Here is a 9017-nt window from a genome sequence, read left to right as displayed (position 1 = left end):
TGTTTTGGTTAGGTTTATGCCAAGTCCGCATCTTGCGACCCACAAGCACACCTTTCGCAACGCCCCTTCCATGATCTCCCTCATAATGGACGGAAACATCCCTGACACTAATATTACCAAGTCGTCGACATACGCCTTCAACCCGCTGCTGTCCCATGTGCGTAAAATTTCGTCCATTACTATTAGCCAGAGCACCGGAGAGATTGCGCCACCCTAGGGCGTGCCTCTGTTCACAGCTCTAGTCAAGCGGTTTCCTCCCAGATCCGACTGTATTATTCTAGTACTTTGCATGGCGATAATCCAATGCGTAAAATACTCCTCCAATCCAATACTGGTCAAGGCTTCCTTGATGGCGTTGGTACTAACATTATTGAAAGCTCCCTCTATATTCAAGTAGGCAGCTAGGGTATACTGAGACTGCAGCGACCGCTCAACCGTGCCAATTACTTCGTGGAGGGCGGTTTCTGTGGATTTTCCTTTGAGGTAGGCATGCTAGCACTAGGCGTTCAATCCATAATCGGGATGTCCAGGACGCACTCTAGGGTCTTCAGCACGAAAGAGGTCAGGCTGATTGGTGGAAAGTCCTTCGGGGACTCATGACCGCGACTGCCCGCTTTCGGTATGAAAACCACTCGTGCGCGTCTCCAGGGCTGTGATACGTATCCTAAAGAGATGCAGCTCCGGTAAATCTCAACAAGTCACGGCACATCCCTTTCCTGCTGCTTCTGTAGCATAACTGGCATTATGCCATCTGGACCTGGAGATTTCTATGCGGAGAAGCTGTTTATAGCCCGCCGATCTTATCCTCGGTAATTACCGATTTGAAAGTCTCGCACAGTCATCCTCGCTGGCAGGAAAATGCGTTTGAATCGAGGAGCCTTCCGACTTTCTAGGAAAGGATGGACTCTTATATTCCTTGGACAGAATCTTACTGAGCCTCGCGGATTCACTGATGTTTTCGATGTTCTGACAATAGTCCAACCAAGACCGCCTCTTGGGGGTCCTGATGGCCGACTTGTACTTCTTCAGGCAGCCCTTGTATGGCTGCCAGTATTTATGCCTGTAGCAGATGTTGAAGATTTCTCTGGTCAGCTTCCTGAGGCTGTAGAGATCTTCATTCCACCACGGTGGCAGTGTCTTTTTACTGTATTTAGTAGGGCACGAGACTTTAAAAGCAGTATCGAATGCCTTTTCCAGAGCCCCGACCGTTGACTCCAGTTCGTCTGTCGTGCCAATCTTACCAATTTGCGCAGCGGACAGTTTGTTCTTAATTAATTTCTCCAGTCGATCGTCCTGGGGTCTCTGAAGGGTTTGGAGACCTCTGCTTCAAGATCTAAACTGAAAAGTATCCAACTGTGATCCGAGAAGGATCTCTGATCAGACACTCTCCAGTCCTCTACCCTAAGACATTGTCGGTTGTTAGGTTATTAGGGGTATTAGGATCCCGAAGGGACCCTAGTTGGGTAGTATGATCTTCACAACCTTCTGAAGAGCGTTATAATAAATACGGCCACAAACATACTTGGCTCCAGCCGCAAAAGGAGTCGGAACGACTGGTTTGACAATGAATGCAAGCTAGCAACGGAACGGAAGAATGCCGCATACCCAGTAATGTAGCATTCGCAAAGAACGTGGACACTCGCAGAGATTTATCACGAACTCCGTCGAGCGGAGAAGCGGCTACACAGACCGAAAATGGAAGCCTGGGAGAACCAACAAGAGTGTGAACTAGAAAATTACAGGGAGCAACCGCACCAGGCGCGCAAGTCTTGCCAACAGGTCAGCAGGATGAAACCTTATACACGTCTATGCTCATCCTGCCGAGGCAAAGAGGGAAATCTGATTTCCGACTGAATGAGCATATTGGAGCGATGGGTTGAGCATTTTGATGAACTGCACAACAACCAAAACATCAGCGAGTTAGAGGTCCCGCCAACTGAAGACGACGGACAAATACTGTCACCACCAAGCATATAAGAAACAGTCCGTGGAATCCACCGGCTTAAAAACCAAAAGTCGCAAGGAGCCAATGGAATTAAAGCCGAATTGGTTAAATATGAAGACGACCAACTACACCAAGTGGTTCATGAACTGATGCTCAAAGTATGGGACAGCGAATCAATGCCTGACGACTGGCAACCAGGTATTATCCGTCCCATACATAAAAAGGGGGATATCATGCAGTGCAGCAATTATAAAGGTATCACGTTGTTGAGTACCATCTATAAGATATCCTCTATCTTGCTAGGCCGGATAACCCCATACGCCCAGAACATCATTGACCCAAACCAAAGAGGCTTCATCATCATCATCACCAACGGCGCAACAACCGGTATCCGGTCTAGGTCTGCCTTAATAAAGAACTCCAGACATCTCGGTTTTGCGCCGGGGTCCACCAATTCGATATCGGTAAAAGCTGAATAGTGAGGATGATCCAGTCCGAAAAGTCTGTAAGGGAAATATCTATGGTAGAAAAAGAAAACGAGGCAGACCCTGCCTGAGATGGGACGACGGCGTAGGTTAGGACGCCAGACAGCTTTTAGGGATATCGAATTGGTGGACCTCAGTGCAAAACCGGGATATCTCGAGTCCCTTATTAAGGCAGGCCTAAACCGGATACTGGTTGTTACGCCGTTGATGATGATCTGAAGGATGCTCTGCTGTCCAAATCCCAGCGACGTGTAAAGCTAGTACTCAAATCGCATCTCTCTGAATATATTCGCTATCTTTTCACTGGCTTATGTATTCGGAATATTGCCGTGAACGAAGACTGATCTGGAAAACGTCCAGCAGCGGATATGGATAACTATGTCCAAATTCCGAATGCATCATCCAAACTCTGCCGTCGAGCGGATGAACCTACCTCTTGACATCGGAGGTAGGGCGTGGTTGACGTGGCGGCACAACATCATCGCCAAGTCGATTCGCTGTGCGGTTATTTTTACAGCAAAGAGCAGGCTGGTTCCTTGCATGCGTAAGGCAGGTTGTGGACGGGCTCCACTTGACTTGAAGGAACGATCTTTCAATCCCCTGAGTGGGGTGAATTCGGACCAAGAGCGGATCGATGAATGGAAGTCGCAAGCAATGCACGGTAAACACCTGAATTGCCTTTGGCAGCCATTTGTCGATTTGCATTTGTCGAACAGATGGTTGTGTGCTGGGGAGCTCTTTGCTGAGACGGTGGGATTCATGTGTACCATTCAGGACGGCGTGGTCGCGGAAATCAAGGAAATTTGACGTCTCGAGCGGGTGGTTGTAGTTCCCATAATATTGTCAGCTACAGGTATTGTACCTAAATCCCTCAGGACTTCCCTTGATGTCCTGGGACTTTCTCACAGTCTGGTTCAAACCATGCAGAAGTATACCATTCTGCGTACGTGCTAGATGTTGCGGGGAGTTCTCGGCGGATTCTCCCACTAACCTGCCACCGGCCACTACCACCAGCGCCACTTTAGCTTTTCACCAGATAGGATCGTCCGAGCCTAAATGTTTGGCACTTTGTGCTAATATTAGGTAGACTCCGACATCTACCGAGATTGTGAAAACTCAGAAATAAATATACAATAAAAATTAAAAATTAATTAAACTCAAGTGTTTAACTTATAAGTCTTTTTAAGAGTGCTAGCACAATTTCCAGAAAAACCTAACTATTTTTTTATTTTAAATTATTGTCTATATTTGCCTTATTCCTAGTACAGGGTGCGGCAGCATAACTTCCTTTTTTAAAATGCGCGCCACTCAGTTAGTTGATGTCATAGCGGAGCGCTAGTGGTCTCGTTCAAGAGGGGATACTGTAAAGTTTTGTCCCGGAACGGTTCAGTCGCCATCATGCTTTGGAATAGTGAGGAGCGTGCCTTTGCCGTTGAGGTTTACTTTTCAAGCGGATGTTCGGTTATTGCAACACAGCGTGCATTTCGGAATCGCTTTAATTTAGCCCCGTTCGCTCCCGTCCCAGACCGCAAATCAATTGTTACATGGGTCACTACATTCAGACAAACTGCAAGTGCGACAAAAGGGAGAACTGGAGTCCCACGGCCCGTTAGATCACCTGAGAGTTATGACAAACGCCAGAAATCGGTTTACGCAATGTATGGAGATTTTACGGGATTCCCCAGAATAATTTATTTTCGAATTCAAATTTGAATTGAAAATAATTCTCTTCCGGTTGAAAAAATCGATTTCGATCCCAAATAGTGACACCTACTCGCCAATTATTTACATTTTCATAGCCTAGAAGTAATTCTTCTCTAAAATACACATTTCCCACAAACAACCGTTTACCAACTTCACACCTATCTCTCCGTCTGACTGTCATTTAAACGCCGATCCGACTGAACAGCGAAATTTTTTCTCCGGACGAGAGTTTTCTATCTCGGGCTAATTTTTATAGTGCGTCAAACCAAGATCAGTTTAGCGGAATTCACATAAAAATGGCATCGATTTGCACCCGTCTTGCAGTCCGTGTGGCAGCCCGCAACAATGTCACCTACACGCCCGTGCGATTCTGTAAAAGTAAGTAAAACTCTTGCCCCAGCAGCGACGTGAGAAAACGTCGAGCGTGCAGCCGATGGATGGCTGGATTTTGACATGTCCGCTGGCTCAGAGGGAGTTTTGGGTGACCGAATGAGGTTACGTAACAGGCGATTTTCCAGCTTTTCCGGGGGATTGTGGGCCGTGGAGGGCAAAAGATGAATCCTGGAAAGTGTGATTAAGAGCACTTGGTGGGTCTCTTGCGTCCGAAGGGCGTTTTTGACGTCAATTCGGGAATGCATCACATGCAGTGATGGAGGCGACGGTTAGGTCTATTGGTTCCAGCGTTCTTATCGAATCCAGACAAAGTGCTTGTTTATCTGTAAATCGGGGAAGAGATATCGATTTTTTACATGAATTCCACAGAAAAATACTCCGGATAGCATTCATTCTTTGATAATACGCCCTAACCTAGAAGCGGAACTGATAGGCTCGTAAGTTTACATAACGCATTAGCGGCGAACGCGAGCGAATCTGTCAAATGAAAAAAAGAAATCAAGTGACCGAGGCTGGTTATTTTAGCGATTGATGAGTCGGCGTCAATTTCTAGGCATCGCATTTGCCGCCTCTCAGTTCCACTTTGGAAAATGAAAATACAACCAATTGGAATTGTCACGTATTCTAGCAATGTCGGATCAACTGTGACATCTTCCAAAATTCTAGCTTGTACCTCGTCGTTTCTAAGACAATAGGCGATGCTTCCGTCCCTGAAATTCGGTAGGATAGGCGTCCTAATGTACGAATTCCAGCACATTTTCTAACAAACCTTGAGTTTTCCCGATAAATGTATCCGTAACAGACGTTCATATCGCGTGAAATTATACAATGCACTTTCCCCTTTCAGTGATGAACGATCCCCTCGAACACGCCACGGGTATTGAGAAGCGTGAACTTCTAGCCAAAGCTGCCGGCAACGACAATCCCTTCGACATGAAGGTCTTCAAACGCGGAGCTGGCTCCAAGGATCAACCCAACCTAATTCCATCTGCATTCGATGCACGTATTGTAGGATGTATTTGTAAGTATTCCGCCCCCTCTACTCCCCACGATACAATCATGTAAGAATAACACGATTCCTTGCTTGCAGGCGAAGAAGATCAAACCTACGTACAATGGATGTGGCTCCAGAAAGGACAGCCGAAGCGTTGCGAGTGCGGCCATTGGTTCAAACTAGTCGAGAAAGCCCCAGTATAAGACGCCAGCGTACCATAATACCATCAAATTATGTTCTTTCCTTAGAAAAGTAATTGTCAGTGAAATGATCTTAAGAAAAGAAAAAGTTCTAGAACAACAAAAATGAATTCTATATACCAAAGGGGAAGGATGGGACTGTGCAGGTAATTAATGGAATGCGTATGGGCGTTCCGCTCTGTCCGAACCACTGACAAAATGGTTTCGCCGCTGTGTCATATAATTCGATGGTCACCGAACTACAAACTATTTCTCACAATTGTTTCTTTTTTTTCATACCGTTAGTCAGCGAATTAAATAATTTTGCCAGTAGAGTGAATTTCTATTGTTTTTGGTTGACGCTGAAGTCTCTGTTGGCGTGAGACGAACAAAGTAGCGAAGTTTGCGACGCTATTTGAGGTATTCAAAGGAGAATGTCGGTCTAGGGCGGGGATTTCAAGGTTTTTATCGCAAAAACGCCAAAAAAATAGAACAAGGCAATAATACTGGGCTTGTAGTGACTATGGTGGAATGGAAATGTGATGAATATGCAGATCTGTCAGCACCTAAACTGCAGTATGCCGTCGACACAATATCTCTGCGGTTGACGACAGGATGCTCATTTTGATCATCACCAACTATCAATAATGTAGGCTCAACATTGTAGAAGCGTTGGAGCACAAAAGCGACGTTACATGAATGTCGCTTGTGGTATAAAGCATCAGATTCCTGTCTCAGACAAACTACCAGCTAAAATCCCCTGTTACGTCTAAGGCACTAACCGGGAGATTAGGTTTGGGAGGCATCCCTAACAGTTTTTTGAAGCTGGCGATGAAGACTAGGCCCCATCTTTTCCCTAACACATTCGAGGTGTGAAGGTATACCCCTGCTCAGTTGAAAAAACAAAAGTTGGTGTTGTTTTCAAAACTCAACAACCCCTCTGGGGATCCATCATCATATCGCATGAGAGAGTCATCTACAACAGACCTAACTTGTTGGAGCGCCAATATGGCTTCCGGGGCGCTCACTCTACGGTAGATGCAATAAGCATGGTGGGGAATCTGGCAAAGTATGGGCTGGTTTCTGGTCGCTGCTGGGCAATGTTAGCATTGAATGTCAAAAACGAATTAGACTCCGCCAAATGGAACCGAATTAAAGGGGCATTATAAGCCTCGAACCGTTTGACACATTACTTCGGGCTAGCCCTCCGCTCTCCCGGCTTCGGAAGCCTTCAAGTCACCTTTCACCAACGGGAGGAAGGGAGTTGTTAGTTCAGGAAACCCCTTACCATTCGATCCCTTCGCTGGTCGAGTTCAATCTTCGCAATAATAAGAGCCCGAATATAATGCGCAACACGATTCCAGCGGCCAGCGCCCTTCAGCATCTCTCTGGCAATATTGTCTGGAGAGAGCTCCCCTGTGACTGCATAAAGCTGCTGACGAAAGCCGTGTCATCTCTTGCAAGAGAAAAAGGTGTGTTCAGCGTCGTCCGTCACTCCATTGCAGAACACACAATCAGGAGGTCGCGCCTTCCCAATCCTGTGCAGGTAAAACTGAAAACCTCCATGCCCCCTTAGAAGTTGGGTAAGGAAATAATCAATCTCACCGTGCGTTTGGTTCAACTACGGGTCTAAATTGTCGATGAGCCGCGCGGTCCATCTGCCCCTTGGCTCATTTTGCCAAGAGAGTTGCCACTCGGTAAGGATGCGTTGACGTTCTTCACGGGCAATCACTTCGCTTACGCCCTTACGACGGTAGATAGCTTTGTGCTTCTTGGCAAGGAGGGCAACGGGGATGACTCCCGCGATCACCATCACGGCCGGTTCGGAGACGGTGCGATAAGCAGGCGCCACTCGCAAAACTCCCCGCCTTTGCACTTGACCAAGGCGCTTACGATACACCTCCTTGCCAGGGGCATCAGCCCATACCTCCGCGCCATAGAGCAGAACCGACTGCGTTGCTCCCATAAGGAAGCGTCTCCTAGTAGATATAGGGTCCCCAACATTCGACTCCAGCTGCAGCTCTGTCCCCTGCTGCTTTAATTTGCTCGAAGAAGCTCATCTTCGAGTCGAGCATTAAACCAATGTATTTAACTGCGTGGTTTCCATCCTCCTATGGCTCTGTAGCGTCTCATAGAGCAGGGAGCGGTCTTTCAGATAATCCCTCAATATCCGCAAGAGATAACTTGGCACATGGAATGAGTTTTCTAATGTGCCTAGCATATCTGTCCATCTTACGGAATTGAAGACATTTCTGACATCAAGCGTTATGAAGAGCAGTATCCGTCGAGATTGGCGGCTGTGTGCCTCGACTCGATGAATCGCATCCGCAACCTCCATAATAGCATCCACTATGGATCTCCCTATTCTGAACTCGTACTGTCTTGGGGATAAGTCCCAGACAGTGCAGATCGCTTCAGTGAGTCTACTCCTGAAGAGCTTCTCGAGCACTTTTCCGGCCGTGCCAACCATACACAGCGGTCGATATGCAGACGGGAGCTCCATGTCTCCTTCACCCTTGCTAATCAGCGCGAGTCTGGCCACTTTCCAGCGACACGGAAAAATGCCCTCCTTTAAGCATGCGTTAAACGCCCCAAGCAGCAATTCTGGCCGTTGGCGGAACACCAGTTTGTAAACTTCCGCCGGGATGCCATCAGCACCTGGTGCCTTCTTGTTTTTCATAGTGACAGCCGTTTCTTCGAGCTCTCTCATTGTGAAAAGGGGGCAATCCTCCACGCTTTCCCCGCTATTGTCATCAACCCTTGCAGGATGTCTGGGGTACAATGCGGTCCATCTGAAGGGTACTTAGTGTGCAGGGCCCCCGCAAAACGCCGATTTTCCGGGTGACAAGCTTATAGCCAAGTCCTTCACGGGTCCTCATTCACTTCGTTCACAAGGTTCTGCCAGCCTCGAGCTTTACTTTTATTTATAACGCTGCGGAGTCTCCTTTTTGCTGATCTATACTGTGCCTTTATGGCGCATGCCTCCTCGTTAATGTGCAAACAGCGGAGCTTATGACACTCCCTCTGTAGACCGGTAATTTCTGCCGTCCACCATTGGAGCCCCTCCCGAGAATGAAAGCCTCACACGCCGTCGTAATCAGGTTCATCACTGAATTCACGACGGTGTCAGCTGCGACCACTACCACTCCCCGGAGCGCCCTCCAGCGCGACTCTGCCTGCTCCAAGAGCTTCAACGAACTTCCCGATGTTCACCCTCGCAACATTCCACAGGCAGGGGGAGCGTCGCGTTGGTGCTCGCCGGCAAGTAGCGTCAACCACTTCGAACGCGATGTACTGGTGGTTACTTGTCGAGAAGT

At 47.6% G+C, this 9017-nt stretch overlaps 1 protein-coding gene across 1 annotated transcript; it reads left to right on the top strand.

Annotated features, from left to right (window-relative positions):
* Positions 1 to 4293: 4293 nt before the first annotated feature.
* On the top strand, positions 4294 to 6035 carry LOC119652822 (cytochrome c oxidase subunit 5B, mitochondrial-like). Its single transcript, XM_038057150.1, has 3 exons — positions 4294 to 4512; positions 5375 to 5548; positions 5618 to 6035. The coding sequence occupies exons 1-3, from the start codon at positions 4431 to 4433 to the stop codon at positions 5722 to 5724; spliced, it is 363 nt and encodes a 120-aa protein (XP_037913078.1). The 5' UTR covers positions 4294 to 4430; the 3' UTR covers positions 5725 to 6035.
* Positions 6036 to 9017: the final 2982 nt, after the last annotated feature.

This window comes from Hermetia illucens, chromosome 3 (assembly GCF_905115235.1).
Source record: "Hermetia illucens chromosome 3, iHerIll2.2.curated.20191125, whole genome shotgun sequence".
In the NCBI taxonomy this organism is placed as follows: domain Eukaryota; kingdom Metazoa; phylum Arthropoda; class Insecta; order Diptera; family Stratiomyidae; genus Hermetia; species Hermetia illucens.
Note: the sequence above shows the minus strand (reverse complement) of the source record. Positions and strands in the feature narration are given on the sequence as shown.